At 48.8% G+C, this 17830-nt stretch overlaps 1 protein-coding gene across 4 annotated transcripts in view; it reads left to right on the plus strand.

Annotated features, from left to right (window-relative positions):
- The window catches only part of PLA2G6 (phospholipase A2 group VI), a 60096-nt gene that overhangs the window by 14401 nt on the left and 27865 nt on the right, over positions 1–17830 (plus strand). For all 4 annotated transcript variants that reach the window (XM_064590613.1, XM_064590610.1, XM_064590614.1 and 1 more), the window contains 3 exons: positions 12068–12283; positions 13042–13225; positions 15261–15448. In XM_064590613.1, the coding sequence (XP_064446683.1) occupies positions 12068–12283; positions 13042–13225; positions 15261–15448 (588 nt within the window). The remainder of the gene's footprint in view (positions 1–12067; positions 12284–13041; positions 13226–15260; positions 15449–17830) is intronic.

Consider the following 17830-nt stretch of genomic DNA (forward strand, 5'->3'; position numbering starts at 1 on the left):
GGAGAGGGAGAATCCTTGAGCAGACTCCCTGCTGAGCGGGGAGCCCTATGCCACACGGGGCTCGATCCCAGGACCCTGAGATCATGACCTGAACTGAATCAGCCGCCCAACCGACTGAGCCACCCCGGCGCCCCTGAGGTTCTGTCTTTTAAAGGTCTCCTCCTGCTTTACTTGCCTGGAGGGCTCTGCACTGCGCCAGGGTCCAGAACTGCGGTTCAAGGGAGATGTTGAAGTGTTGCTTCCAGCCTCAGGCCCCAGGTTGACATGTCCCTGGGCTGCATGCAGCTGTATTGCTTCAGGATGGGGGAAGGCATCAGGATCTTCTGAATCCTCACCTTTTATTACCTAAGGGCCTGTGACCCCTTACCTCCAGTATCTGTACTGGGAGGAGAGATCTGACGCTGTCAGTACCAACAAGGGCGACATCAACAATAACAGCATCCTACTGCGTGTGAGGCTCACAAACAGCCCCCGGAAGTGGGGGTATTACTGACCCCATCCTACAAAGGAGGAGACACCCCTCAAAGAATTTCAGTAACTTGCCCACCTCACCTCGCTGGTCAGCCATGGAGCTGGGGCTCAGGCCCAGCATTCTGGCTCCAGAACCCACCTCTTCCTTCTCTTCCACTAGGGCCACTTGGCCGTGTGGTGCTGGGCAGGACTCAGCTCACCTGGGCTCAACCCCAGGGCCCCCCCCCAGGGCCCCCCCCCCCCCCCGCCCCGGCCTGACATATGGCCCAGAGCCCCTGGCTCCTCTCTGTGAGCCCCGGGGTGGTCACTGGTGGCGTTGTGTGGACATTATGATAACACCTGTACTTAAGTTCCTGCTACGAATTAATCATTTACTGCTGACATTTGCTGGTGACATGTGATATTTGATGAAACCTGCCAGCTCTTCACTGGTATCTCAGCAGAAACAGGGCTGCACTTCCCAGGAATCCTAGAAAGAACAATCAGCAGGGACGCCTGGGTGGCTCAGTCTGTTGGGCGGCTGATTCAGCTCAGGTCATGGTCCCAGAGTACTGGGATCAAGTTCCAGCTCAGCAGGGAGACTGCTTCTTCCTTTTCCTCTGCCCCTCCCCTCTGCTCGTGTTCCTCTCTCTCTCTCGAATAAATAAATAAAATCTTAAAAAAAAAAAAAAGAATGATCAAAGCGTGTGTGACATGTGATCTTTGCTTCTTGAAAGGGGCCTGATATTTGAGGCCCTCAGAAATGGAACTACCGGTCAGCCCCTCAGACAAGCTGAGGGGCCTGTGACCCGGCCACATCCTCCGTGCTTGCTCCTTCCTGATTTATCCAGCCCGCAGCCCGTCCCCTCCCGGCAGAGGTGAATACCGCAGCTCCGTCCTCCAGGAGCTCAGGCAGTAGCTGGAAAACATAGGTCCGTATGCAGCGTGCAGGGGGATAAATGTTAGAATGCAAACCAAATAAAGCTCTCGGGTTCCCTAAACAGACCTCACCTTTTTAGACTTTGTTCTTTGTCCTCACCGTTCCCTGCTGCCTGCTCTGGGAGCCCGTCCTTGCCCGTTCTCTTCTCCCTCAGCACGGTCCTTACTTCTGTCAGCCCCTCTTGCCTTAGATCAGCCTGTGTCTGCACTTCTGTCTCCCCACTAGACCGCAGAGCTCCTGAGGGACAGCATCTGGGTCTGAGTCATTTCTCCTAATGCCCATCGTAGTGCTAGGCACTCAGCAGGTGCACGCTGAGTTATTTGGTGAGTGGGTAAGAGACCCCATGTCCACTGGGGGTAGACGTGTGTTTGATAGGAGGGGTTGGAAAAGGCTTCTGGGGGGAGTTGGGTGAAAGATGGACCTATAAGGGGGAGGCAGATTTCACCTGGAGAGAGGGCTGGGCAGGGAGAGGCGCATGGCTCTGGCAAAGGCACAGAGGGACAGGGATGGAGGAGGAGCCCTTCAGAGGACCTGTGCGGGAGGGCTGGTGCTTAGCTCTGAAACTGGAGAGTTAGATACCACTCTAGTCTAATGGTTCTTGGCCATTTTTCGAGGCCAAGGGACCTCTACACCCCCCCCCCACCCCCCCCCCACCCCCCCCCCCCCGCCCCATACACAGACACACATTTGCATGCAATTTCCTGAAGTTCACAGACCCCCTAAGGCTCATTCACAGGCCATTCCCAGCCAAGGCAAAGGCTTCCCAGTGCTACTGCTAGGTGGATTTTTGTCTGGGGTCTTGGGTTCTAGAAGAGAGGGAAAAGACAGTCTTATGAGTCCTCCAGGTCCTCAACATTTTCTGTGAATATTTCTTTCACCCATGGCTCTAACCAAAACCTGGCTCTCCCCTGAGGGCCTCGAGAGATTTCTCTCCTGGTCTTTCCCGCACTGGGCCTGGAGGTGGGACAGCCCCTTGCTCCCTAGCCTTGAAATTCATGTCAGCCTGTCCTGGGGTTTCCCCCACACCCTCGGGGCGGTGCGCCCCTGGCCTGGAGCTTTCTCTCTCCATCACTACCTGTCTTGACTCGGTGACTGAAACTCACAGGGTGCCCCTCCTCACACCCACGGCTCTTGGGGCCAGACCTCTCCCAGCCCACACAGCTATTCCCTGGACCTTGTCATCACCAGTAACAAGAGCTGTTCCACAAATGCAAGTGTCGAGTGCCCCACTTTCCACCCTCTGCCTCCTGTCTTTCCAGCTCCTTCTCCTTTGTCCTCTGAATGCCAAGTTCCCTGCCCCCTGCAGACATGGACCCAGCCATCCCCCTGCCATAGTCCCCGTCCCTTTCATGGACTTCAGTTCTTGCCCTGCAGAAACTCGTGGCCTGTCATGATGATTACACCCTTGCAGACCCTCTCTGCTTTCTTACTTCTCTCTTTGTCATCTTTGCTTGTCAAAACCCCAACACCACCATGGCTCCACCATGGCTGGCGGGGCTCCCCTCCATGCTGCTTGCTCCCACTTCAAATGAGCCCTGCCCTTTGGCAGCCCTGGCCTCACCCTGTCCCTCCCCTCCTGCCCTCCCCTTCGTGCTTACCTGCAGCTGGTGAGTGCCCGCACCCCGGCTGCCCGCACCTGCACGCACATACTGCACCTTCCCTGTTGTCATTGTAGAGGCCAGTCCCCATCAGGGTCAACATCCCCTCATCTACTGCAGGACATCAGTTCAGCAATTCCTTCCTTTCTCCTCTGCAACTTCCCCCTCTTGACTAGGTATTTTCTACTGCTATACAAATGTGCTGTTTTCTCTTTAAAAAAAAAAAAAAAATGCATTCTTGACTCCACTTTCCTCCCCAGGCATGTCTCTATTCAGCTGTCCCCAATTCCCTCCTCCTGTTCTCTCTCTAAACTAGTTAAAAATAGGGAAATACGCCTCACAGGGAAAAGTGCCCACAGCTCAATGACGTATCACAAATACCTCTAACCAGCACCCATGTCAAAAGGTAGAACGTTGCCGCACCCCGGAAGCCGCCCTTTTGCTCCCTTGCCCCCAAAAGGTAACCCTGAGGGTTCAGGGTTTGTATGGTAGTTGCTTCTGTGCCTGGCTTGTTTGCTCAGCATTTTATCTGTGAGATTTCTATATATGTGTTTGCATGGAACTGGATCCGACTTCTTCCATGCAGGACAATTCCACTGTGTTAACTATACCACAGCTTCATTTACTCATCCACCGATGGGGATTTGGGGCTGCTTCCGGTTTTCTTGGTGCATGTATGCATGCCTTTCTGTCCGGCGTCTACCGGGGAGTGGAATTGGTGAGCTGAGACTGTACACATCGTCAACTTCAGCGGATAATGCCCTTCTGGTTTCCTCCTGGCAGTGAAGGAGATTCCCGTTATTAAGTGTTGCCAGTTAAAAAAAAAAAGTTATCATTCTGTTGGGTATGTAGTGGTGTCTTATTGTGGCTTTCATATGCTTTGGTCTGATGACATACGAGTTTGAGCACCTTTGGATAAGTTGACGAACCGTTTGGCAATCCCCTTCAGTGAAGTCCCTGCTCCATTGCCCTTGAACACTTAAAAAATCTAGTTCCGGAGGGGTTGAGAATATTTTTCTATAGTATCTTCCAGAAGTTTTACTATTTTTGCCTTTTGTCACTAGATTGATTATCTACCTAGAATTGACTCCTTGGTCATCATGTCTACTCTCGGGGTAGAAGTTCTCAAACCTCAGTAGAAGGCCTTGGTTTACCAGTGTCCTTCCACCTGGCGGGCCTTGAACTTGAATCTCTGTTTTGCAAGGACTGCAAAACCGCACAGTTTCCACTCAGCTCTGGGTCCTCTCTGCTGCTGTTTTCCATTTGGTTTCTTGGCATCTTGCTCTGCCTAGCTTATGAAGGAAGATCGCATGCAGAACTTTGGGCTTACTTCCCTGTGATTCCTTCAAGTTCTGGTGTTCTTGGCAACTCTGGATGCCGGCTTCTCTCTACCCAGCCTAGTGGGGTTGCGGTAGCACCTGGCTGCCTCCCAGCCTTTCTGTCCTTCATATCCTGCATCACAGATCCCCGAGTGCCCTGAGTGGAAATGTGGGGCTTACCTCAGCGTGCTTCCCTCTTCTCTACAGTCTTGGCCTGTATCTTCACCTCCCTGAGGTTTCCTCCAGCGCCTTCAGGTACTCATCGGCATTTGATCCTGCCTTTCTGTTCATTTTCAGCAGGAAGCCTAGTTTGATATAAGCTTCTCTGCCCTATCTAGAGGTGGAGGTTCCTCCGCGAATTTGATACAGAATATTCACATTACCACTGAGTCGAGACATTTCCCAAATTTCCCTGCGACTTCTTGCTTGAACCATTGATAGTTTATATGTATCTTGCTTAATTTTCAAAAGTATGGAAAACTTTTCATTCTCTTTTTGTTATTGATCTCTTGCTTAGTTTCATCGTGGTCAGAGAACACCGTCTCAGTATTTTAGGTCTTTGAAATTTGTTCAGATCTACATTGTGGCCCAGCTTACATCCAGTATTTCTAACTTGTTTGTGTGGCTGGAAAAGAACATGTATTCTGTAGCTGGTGGGAATAGTGTTTCATATATGCCTGCCAGGTCAGGTTTACTAATGATTCTAGAGCCAAAAGGGATTTTTTTGTTTGTTTGTTTGATTGTTTATGAGTAGTAAGAGTTATTAAAATATTGCAATGTGATGGCGGGTTTGTTTAGTTTTTTTTGTTGTTGTTGGAATTATGGATGATTTAATTGTTCTTAAAAATGTCTAGTTTTAAAAAAATCTGTCAAGTTTGACTATATTTTGGAGCTTTCTTATGAAGTGCATATTAATTTATAATTGCCATATTTTCCTAGTGGGTTGAAACTGTTATCATTATGAATTGTCTCTCTTTGTTTCTGTAATACTTTTTACCTTAAACCCTACTTTGTCTCATATCCATATAGCTTCACCAGTTTTTTTTTTTTTTGGTTAGTATTATATTTTATTTATATATTTATATATAAAAATGCAGTATATATATTTATATGTAAATATATATAAATATAATATAATATGTATTATATATCTATAATATCTATATTATATATTTATATATAATTTCCTTATATTTTTAATCTTGTTAAGAGTATGGAGTTGTCTTTTCTTTCTCTCCTATTATCCTTGCCTCTTATTCCTTATATTTATTTGGAACATTTAGTTTATTTCTACTTAATATAATGCTGATATGTTTGAGTCTAAATCTGTCATCTTGCTATTTTCTTTTTGTTGTTGTTCCACCTATTTTCTTTTCTTTTTAAAGATTTTGTTTATTTATTTGACAGAGAGAGACACAGCTAGAGAGGGAACACAAGCAGGGGGAGTGGGAGAGGGAGAAGCAGGCTTCCCGCTGAGCAGGGAGCCCGATGCAGGGCTCGATCCCAGCACCCTGGGATCATGACCTGAGCCGAAGGCAGACGCTTAACGACTGAGCCACCTAGGCGCCCCTATTTTATTTTCTTTATTCCTTTCTTTTTGTCTTCTTATGCATTGAGTTTTATTTTTTATTTTTATGTTTTAAAGAATTTATTTATTTGACAGAGAGAGACACAGCAAGAGAGGGAACACAAGCAGGGGGAGCGGGAGAGGGAGAAGCAGGCTTCCTGGCTGAGCCAGGAGCCCGATGTGGGGCTTGATCCCAGGACCCTGGGATCATGACCTGAGCCGAAGGCAGACGCTTAACGACTGAGCCACCCAGGCACCCCTATTTTTGTTTTGTTTTTAAAAGATTTTATTTATTTATCCGAGAGAGAGAGAGAGAGAGAGAGAGAGAGATCATGAGCAGGGGGAGGGATAGAGGGAGAAGCAGACTCCCTGCTGAGCAAGGAACCCGATGCAGGACTCTATGCCAGGACCCTGGGATCATGACCTGAGCTGAAGGCAGACACTTAACTGACTGAGTCAGCCAGGCACCCTTATTTTTGTTTAGTCTTAGGTAGCTTTACTGAGATGCAACTTACAAAAAAATGACATTTACCAATTTGACATGTAGCATTTGATGAGTTTCAGTAAAGGTACACACCCACGTGCCATCACCGCAGTCAAGATACAGAACAGTTCTGTGGTCTCCAAAATTCCTTCCCTGCTCCTGTGCAGTAAGTCCCCTGCACCCACCATAGACCCTGGCAAACACTGTCTGCTTTTTATCACTATGGTTTTGCCTTCTAATCATACAGCATGCAGTTGTATGACTTTTTTTTTTTTTCACGTACCATAATGGTTTTGCAATTCATGATCAAGTGTTTTCTTATTATCCCATGTGTTCCCTCCCTGTCAGTTTGGAAGTTATGCATTCTGTCATTCTCTTTCAGTGACAGCTGTTGGGGGATAGTTCTCCACGGGTTTCTCGTGGGTCTGTATATTTTACAAGCAGAGACACTGACTTCCTTTGTTCCAGGCTATCTTTACAAGGATGTTTGTATAGCCAGCAGCCTTAGAAGATAGAGATCAGGTCTTTCCCTAGAGCAGAGGGGGAGGTTTGCTTACTCTGTTGTGTAATAAGAATCATATCATCCTCCAGAGCAAAGCTTCGGCAGATTTGCTTTTTAACGATGGTAGAAGATTCAAGTTCCCTACACTCCGGGCTTCTCTCTGTCCTAGCACAACAAGGGCAGGTGTCACCTGGCCCTCTTCATGTCACCCTGTGGGAACTGGATCCCAGGGGACTGGCACAAATGCTCAAGCTGACCACTGCTGTTGCTGTGAGCAATAAACTGTCCTTTGTCTTTGATCCAGGAATCTTGTTTCTTCTGCCAGCACCCGTGAAACTGTGTCAGGCTAACTTGTTAGTTTGCAAGTAGAGCAAAAACTGAAACCCTTCCCAGTTCTTGATAGAACCCAAGAGATTGTAACACACATCCTTGGCCTTACTGAAGTATAATTGGTACGTTAGTGTCTTCCAGAACAGTAAATGAGTCTTAGAACTTTTTTTTTTTTTTTTTTTTTTTTTAAAGATTTTATATATTTATTTATTCATGAGAGACAGAGAGAGAGAGAGAGAGAGAGAAGCAGAGGGAGAAGCAGGCTCCCAAGGAGCAGGGAGCCCGATGCGGGACTCGATCCCAGGACCCTAGGATCATGACCTGAGCCGAAGGCAGACGCTTAACTGTCTGAGCCACCCAGGCGCCCGTCTTAGAACTTTTTAACCCCATTTATTTCCAGGCTTCTATGCTATATATGTATGTACATATATATATTTTAATTCTATTTTTATTTTAAACCCAACAAGACATTATGCCACCAATTCTTATTTAGATTCACCCACATACTTGCCATTTTCATGGTATTTTATTTTTTTCCTGTGTCTCAGACCATCCATATGGGATCAAGTTCCTTCTACCCAAAGAAAATCCTTTTATATCCGCTGTCGTGTAGGTCTACTAATGACAAAGCCTTTTCTCTCTTTCTCTTTGTGTGACTAGTGAAATTTTTTAAAAAACATTTTACTTATTTATTTTAAGTAATCTCTACATCCAGCGTGGGGCTCGAATTCACGACTCCAAGATCAAGAGTCACACACACCACCGACTGAGCCAGCGAGGCGCCCCTGACTAGTGAAATGTTTTGCTTTCAACTTCATACTTAAAGGGAAGCATGCTGGGTACAGAATTCTCATTGGCGTTTATTTTCTTTTAGCTCTTTAAGAATGTCATTCCGTTATCTCTGTTTTCCACTGCTGAGTAGCTGGCTGTCAGTCTTTGAAGATAACTTTCTCCTATGCTATTTTTAGTATTTTTCTTCACATTTTGTTTATAGCCTTTGTAATATGGTACATGTGTCAGTTTTTGCTGTGTTTCAGTATGTTGACCGATATGTGTCATCCTCAGTTACTGCTACGTAACAAACTACCCCAAAACTCTGCAGCTTAAAACAACGATCAATCACTTGGCCCACAAATCTGCAATTTGAGCAGAGCTCAGTGGGAAAAGCTCTATTCTGCTCTACATGGCATGAGCCGGGGTGGCTGGACTGCAGGATCCACTTCTAAATGATTCACTCACAACCGACAAGTTGCTGCAGGCTGTTGGCTGCGAGTTTGTCCAGGGCTAAGGGTCCAGGACCAAGGGTCGTCCCTGTGGGTTGTGTCAGTTTCCCCATGGCGTGATAGCCAGATCTCAAGAGAAAAGAGGTGGAAGCTTCCAGTCTCTTAAAGCCTTCGTCCAGAAACTAGGGCAGCATCACCTCTGCCCTATTCTGTTGGTAAAGCAGTTGCAGAGCCAGATGAAAGGGTAAAGAGACATCATGGGATAATGATAAGAGACATCATGTCTCAATGGGAGCAGTGTCAAAGAATTTGGGGGCCATGTTTTAAAACCCACAAGGTCCCTAAGTGTGGATTTCTATTTGTGTGTGTGTGTGTGTGTGTGTGCGCAGGAAGGCTCATAGATATTTTCAATCACTATGACATTTTTTTTTCATCAATTTTGAAAAGTTCACAGACATTAACTCTTCAAATATGGTTTCTCTCCAGTTCTCTTTCTATCCTGCTTTGGTAGCTCCATTTATATGTATGGTAGATCTTTTTGTTATATATTCTATGTCTGTTGTCAACTTTCCTGCATTTTCCATCCTTTGGCTCCCCAGGCTCTATTCTGTTTCCTCTTTTCTGGCCTATCTTCCCGTTCACTAGTTTTCTCTTCAGCATTGTCCAGTCTGCTTTTATACCTGGTCACTGGGTTCTTCATTTCAGCAGTTGTATTTTTTAATAAGCTGTAATTCGCATTTTTAAAATGGATTCAAGTTCTTTGCCCCAATTCTAAATCTTCCTTTTCATCCTCTTAAATATTATCACATTTATTTTATTTTTTTAAGTAAACTCTATGCCCAACCTGGGGCTCGAACTCACAACCCTGACATCAAGAGTTGCATGCTCTACTGACTGAGCCACCCAGGTGCCCCTATCGCAGTTATTTTAAAGTCTGTGTCAGATGACTTCGGTATTTGCAGCCCCTTACTTACAGATCTGTTTCCATCATACATTATTTCTGTTGGTTTTCTTTCACATCATGTAGTATCTCCTGTGCTTGGTGAGTTTTGATTCTGTGCTGGCCCTTGGATTTGCAACGATGCTTGTAGAAACAGTTTGAAGCCTGGCTTAATGTTTCTTTTATGTTTGCTTCTCCCAGGTACCTGGGAACATTATCATTAGTAAGGATAATTTCAATCCATTTTCTGGAACTGAAATTATTTGGAGCTGAGCTGCAGTCTCTGGGAGGGTCTGTCTACTGTGGCTCATCTTATGCCTTAGTCCTTCAGGACCTCCACCCACAGTAAGAGGGTTCATCAGGGCCCTCCCCTGGCCTCCAGTCCCTGTCCCCCAAGCCCATGAGGTTGCTGATGATCTATGATGTATCCCTCCAGCCTCTCAAGTGCCAGCAGGCTATCCCCTCTGATTCTTGAGCAGGCCACCAGGCTCACTTCCTGGGTTTCCATAACCCCTTCCCACCTGACACTTCATCCCTGTCTGCTTCCCTGTCCAGCGCCTCAAGCGGATGCCTTTTACATTTTGTCCAGCATTTCTGGTTGTCCCTAGGGGGCAGTCTGGTTCACATTACCTGGGCCATCATTGTGGAACTGGGAGTCCTCCGAGAGATCCTCTTTTCTTTTGGGTTGGTCTCAGCAGCATTCAAATGCCTGATTTCACTTTCCCCATTAGCTGCCTCAGTTTGCTCCCCTCTGTGGCGAACCCCCTAACAAATATCGTCTATACTTGCTTCTCCAATTTTTTTTTTTTAAGATTTTATTTATTTATTTAATTGACAGAGAGAGAGAGAGACAGCGTGAGGGGGAACACAAGTAGGGGGAGTGGGAGAGGGAGAAGCAGGCTTCCGGCTGAGCAGGGAGCCTGATGCGGGGCTCGATCCCAGGACCCCAGGATCATGACCTGAGCTGAAGGCAGTCGCTTAACCAACTGAGCCACCCAGGCGCCCCTTGCTTCTCCAATTTCTTACATCCCATTCCTTCTCAGGCCCTCTCCCATCAGGCTCCGGTTCCCACTGTTGCACCAAAAGTGCTTTGTCAAGGTCATTAATATTTTATTGATGCTAAATCCAGTGATCAGTTTTTAGTGTCCTTGTCAGTGTCATTTAGTGTCTTCGTGTCTGACATATAGCAGCATTTAACATGGAGCCCTCCGACGGCAGAGGTGGGCGAGATGGAACAAAACCAGCCAAGGAAAATGAGGAAGGACTTCCTCCCATATCCTCCTTTCTTTGTTTGTTCTTTAGCACTTAATACCTGGCGATTTGTTTATTGTACTTTCTTATTTTGATTTGTCGCTTACGCATTGTGTTGGTCTCTCCCCTAAGAACACGGGCTTCGGGAAGGTGGGGCTTGTCATCTGTTTTGTTCATTAATTTACCTCTTCCATCTAGAACAATGGCAGGTGCAGAACATGCACTCAGTAGATATTTGCTAAACAATTGCACTCTCTCTTGGAAAGAACAGGCGAGCCTTGTTGAGCCAACACTCTTTGGGCACCACCTCTGCTAGACCCTGGCTGACCATGGGTCTTTAATGTTGAAAGCCCTGGTCAAAACTTCAAGTATCTTCAGTGTCAACCGTCATTGTGATTATCCATTTCTAAAGTGCTATTACTTGGCTATCCCATCTGATTCTCATAGTACCTCTGTGAGATAGGTGGGACAGGTACAGTTGGTCTCATGTTTAAATTAGGGCTCAGGGAGGGAAAGAATTTTCCCTAGGTCACACAGCAGCTTAATAGCAAACCTGGGACTTAAACACAACTCTAAAAATGAACAAGGTTTATGATGATCGTTCTTCTCCTCCTTTGGGGGAGTTAGAGGGAAGGGATACCATCTGATTGGTTTCTCAAAAAAAACAAGAAAAAACAAAAATTTTTTTCTGATTATAAAAAATTATAGGGGCACCTGGGTGGCTCAGTCAGTTGAGCGTCCAACTCTTGATCTCGGTTCAGGTCTCGATCTCAGGGTTGTGAGTTCAGGCCCCACACTGAGCTCCATGCTGGGTGTGGAGCCTACTTAAAAAAACAAAAATTATATAAACTCATTGTAGAAAATTTAGAAACTTCAGAAGTGGATAAAGAACATTTCGATTACTATACTACCATGTACATTTTGACATATTTTTTAACACAATTTAGATCACATTGTATCATATAAAATTTGTATCTTGCTTTTTTACTTAACATTACAAAATCACATTTCACTGTTCTTTTAATATCGCATCTTAATGGTTGCATAATGTTCCATCACATAGCTGTGCCTCAGTTTATATCGTATTCTGCTGGACATTTAAGTTATACGCTTATTTACTTCCTATGGTGTGCGAGGGCCGGGGACTTGAGGCTGGGGCTCTCAGATGTCATAATCAAATTAGAAAGTGGATATGACAGGGCTTTGTTAAAATAAAATTTAAAAGCACCATGAGATGATATAAAAAATGGAAAAGAAAATTTTTTTAAATAAAAATAAAATCCTGACTCCGTTTGGAGGTGGGTGTGTGAGTGCGTGCGTGTGCGCGCATGTGCATGCGGTGGGAAGGGGAGTCCAGCTGAAGTGGGTCCCTGCACGGCCAGAGGCAGGCAGCAGCCTGTGTACGGGGGGACCCAAGGCTTCTGCTCATTTCTGTGTTGTCCTCCCGTGTCCCGGCTCCACAGACTCTTCCAGCTGGAGACGGAGGCGGACGCCCTCGTGAACTTCCAGCACTATTCTTCGCAGCTGCCGCCCTTCTACGAGAGCTCCAGCCACATCCTACACGTGGAGGTCCTGCAGCAATTGACCGACCTCATCCGCAACCACCCCAGCTGGTCGGTGGCCCACTTGGCGGTGGAATTGGGGATCCGAGAGTGTTTCCACCACAGCCGCATCATCAGGTGGGCCAGGAGGGACAGTGCATGTGCCTGTGTGTGTGGATGGGCGGGGCCTGGGGCAGTTGCTCAGTCCTGCCTCAGTTTCCCTCTGTAAAGCCAAAAGTTGCCCAGTACCTTGGATATGATCCGTGCTAGGTCGCTTTGCTGGAGAGAGCTGAAGAGGCCTCAGGTCCTCGTGTCTTCTTCCAAAGATCTGGCTGCTCCCTCTCTCACGTGGCTCTTCAGCCAATATTTTTGTCAGCAGATGTGCCCCCGAGAGGGGACTGTGTGGGCCCTGCTGAAGTATTCTGGCTCACCCACTTGCCCTGAGGTGGCCACAGCATGGCTCAGCCCCCAGGCCCTAGGCTCAGAATTCCTCGCTGCCCTTTATAGTTTCCAGGCCTGTTCTTGGACCTTGTGGGGATTAACCTCCCCGAGGCCCTGTCCCTTTCCTAGGGCGGGCATTATTGTTATTCTTTTGTAGATCAGGATATTGAAGCCCAGCAAGGTTAAGTGAACTGTCTGAGGTTGATGAGATTTCAGCATTCTGACCCGTTCTGTGCCACCCCACCACCGACTTCTGGCTGGTGGGGCCCTAGGACCCATCCCTCGTACGGGCGTGCAAGTAAATGACTGTTAAAATCACATTGGTCCCAAATAAATTGTGAGCCAGCCCGAGCGTGGCAGGAATGCTCTTGAGCCCCTAGCCCACTGCCCTCTGCTGCCCCTGAGTTTCTCAGCACCCTTCCCTCCTTGTGCCCACCCCACCCCCGCCCCTACAGCTGCGCCAATAACAGGGAGAGTGAGGAGGGCTGCACCCCCTTGCACCTGGCCTGCCGCAAGGGTGACGGGGAGATCCTGGTGGAGCTGGTGCAGTACTGCCACGCCCAGATGGACGTCACGGACAACAATGGGGAGACAGCCTTCCATTACGCTGTCCAGGGTGACAATGCCCAGGTGCTGCAGGTGAGCAGCGGGGGGCCGGGGGGATGACTGGAGCTTGTCCCCACTTGTCCCGAGCTCCTTCCTGGAGGGCGTCCCCCCCCTTCCCTCCTCATGCTTACCAAGGAGACACATCCTCGGCTACTGGGCTCTGATCTGACAACCCTAGGGAGGTCCCCCCACCCAGCAAACTAAACTGGAGGCCCAGTCCGGCCAAGCAGTTCGGTTCGGCTTGTCCCGAGCCCCTACTGAGCCCGACCCTGGGCTGCATGAATTCATTTCCCGCCCTGCCCGGACAGGCTTACGGTTCAGCGGGACCTGAGCTTAGCTTTTTACAGGAACTCAAAACTCCATCCGGCTCCTCTAGACATTTGCACCAGACATACCCCTCCTGTTAAATATTTGATCATCAGGCTGAGAAATGAAAATAAAAATCATAGGCAAGTAGATAGAGTGATGTCATTAAAGGCGACTTTATGTATTGGATGGAAAAGACAGAGTACCAGACAGGATTTTATTGCCCAGAGTTAGAAGATTCTTTTATTTATTTTTATTTTTTTAATTTACATTTATTTTTATTTATTTATTTTTTAAAGATTTTATTTATTTATTTGACAAAGAGATAAAGAGAGAGAACAAGTAGGCAGAGAGGCAGGCAGAGGGAGAGGGAGAAGCAGGCTCCCCGCCGAGCAGGGAGCCCGAAGCGGGGCTCGATCCCAGGACTCTGGCATCATGACCTGAGCCGAAGGCAGCCGTTTAACCAACTGAGCCACCCAGGCGCCCCTAGAAGATTCTTTTAAAGGTTATGTCCTTCTCTGCCCTGGCATCAGAAAGGAACGACATTGTTCCCAAAAATATGTGTTCATGTTGTATGATTGGTGCAGAGGGAAGGGATTTCCATGTGCTCTGGTGAACTCCATCTTTCCTGAGAGCCGGCTCTGTGCCCAGCACTGTGCCCCACAGGACCTGCCTCTGTGCAGACGGCAGGCACACACTCAACTGTCCTTTGTCGTGGGCTGGTCTCATGTCTGGCCCTGTACTGAGTGTTGTGTGTTCCAGTTAATTCTCAAAATAGCCTCTCTGGGGAGGGGAGGGGTCATGATCCTCCTCTCATTGCCAAATAAACTGAGGTTCCATGAGTTAAAGAAACGTGCCCAGGGAGGGGCAGAGCTGTGAGCAGTGGGGGTGGCCCTGGAGTCGAACCTCTTTGCCATGTCCCCAGCCTGTTGACAGGCCCAGCGAGGTCCCCCGGGTGCACAGGAGTTGTAGTTAAACCTATGGAGACAGCACTCGGCCACAAGTGAGGAAATGAAACCTCCTGGCTTTCTTTGTAATACTGGTTTGTTCTGTTTGTTTGTTTGTTTGTTTTAGTGCAAAAAGGTGTTTTTATTAAAGCATAGGACGGGGCCCATGGGCAGAAAGGATTGCCTGTTTGTTTTTCTTTTTAATTGAAAAAATAATATGTGAACCTAGCAAAAAGAAATTCAAGCAGGAGGGGCGCCTGGGTGACTCAGTCATTAAGCATCTGCCTTGGGCTCAGGTCATGGTCCCAGGGTCCTGGGATTGAGCCCCACATCGGGCTCCCTGCTCAGCAGGAAGCCTGCTTCTCCCTCTCCCACTCCCCCTGCTTGTGTTCCCTCTCTCACTGTGTCTCTCTCTGTCAAATAAATAAATAAAATCTTAAAAAAAGAAAAAGAAAGAAATTCAAGCAGGAGAGAAGAAAATATGACGAAAGTACACAATGAAAAGCAGGAATCACTCCCACCCAGACCCCCAGTGCCCATCCAAACGAACAACAGGTTTCTTGGTTGGGAAGTTTTTCATATGAGCCAAGCTGTGCCAGATCAGCCCCCAGCCAACCCTGGTACAGCCGGCGTCCTGTTTTCCGGCAAACCTCCTTTCTCTGTTGCTCCCCTTAATGTCCCTACCGTGTTCTCACAGAGTCAGACTTCCCTTCCCTTCAAGTGGGTGCAGGAGACTGGCACGGAGGGTGTGAGGAAGGGTCATGCGGGGACTTGTGTTTGTTGGGCTCCAGCCCACCCCGGTGTCCCGCTGTCAGCTCCTAGGGAAGAACGCATCAGCTGGCCTGAACCAGGTGAACAACCAGGGACAGACTCCGCTGCACCTGGCCTGCCAGATGGGGAAGCAGGAGATGGTCCGCGTGCTGCTCCTTTGCAATGCTCGGTGCAACATCATGGGGTCCGCTGGCTACCCCATCCACACGGCCATGAAGTTCTCCCATAAGGGGTAAGACCTCACTCCCCCGCCTGGCTGGCTGGGCCTCTGGCTCCCGCAGCTCTTCTCACGCCCAGGTGAGCACTGGCCTCCGCAGGCTCATTAGATGTGTTTCTGCTACTTGTGCCGAGGACCAGCCTGGCCCGAACAAGGTACTTGATGAACGTGTAGAGGATGTGAATCTCAGTCCAGAAAGTTAGCTGTGCAAAGAGTAGCATTTTAAAATGTTTTCTGTAATGCACCTTAATTTCTGTCCAGGATCCTCCCTTTACCAGACTAGAGAAGAACAATCCAAGTCTTCCCCGGGGTCCCCCCTTTCCACCTCCTCCAGGTGGTCCTCCTGTGCCAGAGTCACATGCAGCCCCAAGGAGGGCTGGGTCCTAGAGGATGGGTCCTCTTCCGTCTAGGCCCACCAGCCCGATCTAAACCCCTTCGTGGCTACAGCGCTGCTCTGTGGCTTCACAGATTCCTGGCTCGAAGCCCAGGAATGCTTGGCGAGGTGGCCCAGAGCCCCTTCTGCCTAGATGTGTCCATCCTTCCAGGCTGGTGGTGCTGCTGGGATGCAGGTACCAGGCCCATGCCTTGGGGAGCTCTGGACCACTCTCGCATTTCTTCCCTTCTCCCCAGACCTGGGAAATCCTGGTCTCAGGAAAATTCTCCATGTGAAGTGTGTGTGTGTATGTGCGTGCGTGCGTGTGTGTATAGGGTGGGGGGTGTGTGATTAAAGAGATGAAGGGGTGCCTGGGTGGTGCAGTCGGTTGGGCATCCGACTCTTGGTTTCAGCTTGGGTCATGATCTTAGGGTGATGAGATTGAGCCCTGTGTCGGGCTCTGTGTGCAGTGTGGAGTCTGCTTGAGATTCTCTCTCTCTCTCTCCTTCTCCCTGCCCCTCCTGCTTGTGTGCGCTCTCTCTCGCTAAAATAAATAAATCTTAAAAAAAAAAAACAGAGAGAGAGAGAGAGATGAATATCTCAAAACATGCCCAGTGGGAACAGTATCTAGAATGACTGACGGAATGAAGGGCTCAGTCGGTCCCTCTGTCTGGGCGCTGTGCTAAGCGCTGGCCTTGAAGAGACGGACCCGGACAGGAGACACAGAAGTCACTGGGTCCTTCTAGGCTGTGTGCTGGACAGGCAGGGGAAGAGCACAGAGGGCGGCACACGCGTCGGGGGCAAGCCTTGCCCTCCCGCAGGTTTTCCCTTTTTCTGGAGTCCTGGAGTCTGCACCCACCTTGCCGGCCCCGTTGCCATGGCTATCCCCTCAAAGGTCTAGTCCAAACTTGGGCCAGCCTACCTTCCCGTGATCCTCCGCAGCACAGCCAAGATGGACTAGAATGTTCAGGAAGACTTGACCAAATGGTTGGAGACAGTACCAAAACCCTCATCCCCAGTAGTCATGTTCCCTGATTGCAGGTTGCAACCCAAATGGGCACAAGTGATGGCTGATGCTTTTTTATCCCCGAGAGGTGGCATGGCAGCCCTGTTCTGGCTCAGCTCCGGCCACCCCAAGCTTTCCTGTCCAGGGGCCTGGTATTGCGTGGCTCGCTCGCTCCTTAGACGCCTCTGGCCACATTCCTCTCTGCCCCTGCCAGGCCTCCCCCTGTGGGGCTGGTACACATCACAAGGGATCATGCACAGAAGACGATGCGAGTGGCCTCACACTGTGGGCATGCCCTACACAGCCCCACATGGCCACGTCCTCCCAGGGCCCCAGCGGGGACATCCCTCTGCCACCATGTGGTAGCCAGCACAGAGGTCCCATCCCGGCTCCAATTTGGGAGCCCCTCTGCTATTTATGTCAACTCAGCTGACCTTTATAGAGCCCGGTTTGGGCCTGGGACTTGACTTTCACTTTGCAAAATGTCTTCAAGGTTCATTAGTGTTGTAGCATATATCAGAATTCCCTACCCCCCCCTTTTTTTTAAGATTTCATTTATTTGACAGGGAGGGAGGGTGCACACAGAAGCAGGGGGAGCAGCAGAGGAAGAGGGAGAAGCAGACTTCCCGCTGAGCAGGGAGCCCCATGCGGGGCTCGATCCCTTCTCTCCTTTAATCCCCACCAGTCCAGTGAGGACCATGCCCATGTTGCAGATGGGCTCAGCCACTCGCCAGAGATCACCAGTGAGGAAGCTGGGGTTACCCAGGCCTGCCTGACTTTAAGGCCAGCACCAGTGAGAGTGATCATTGCTGATTGGAGTTATCAGGGAAGACTTTCTGGAGGTGGGGGCTTGAGCTAGGCCTGTGGGGGCCCAGGATACCCTTGACATACCATAGCATACATGCTGGTTGGTTCTGTTGCAAAACCAAGAGAAATTTTGCAGAAACTCTTCTTCACCAGGAGATGAAGCCCCAAGTCATGGCCTTTTCCAGCCCCAGGCCACCTCCCTCCACCCCCA

This window comes from Mirounga angustirostris, unplaced genomic scaffold (assembly GCF_029215605.1).
Source record: "Mirounga angustirostris isolate CCGP_5_RB_7025 unplaced genomic scaffold, mMirAng1.0.hap1 SCAF_5, whole genome shotgun sequence".
NCBI classification, from domain to species: Eukaryota; Metazoa; Chordata; class Mammalia; order Carnivora; family Phocidae; genus Mirounga; species Mirounga angustirostris.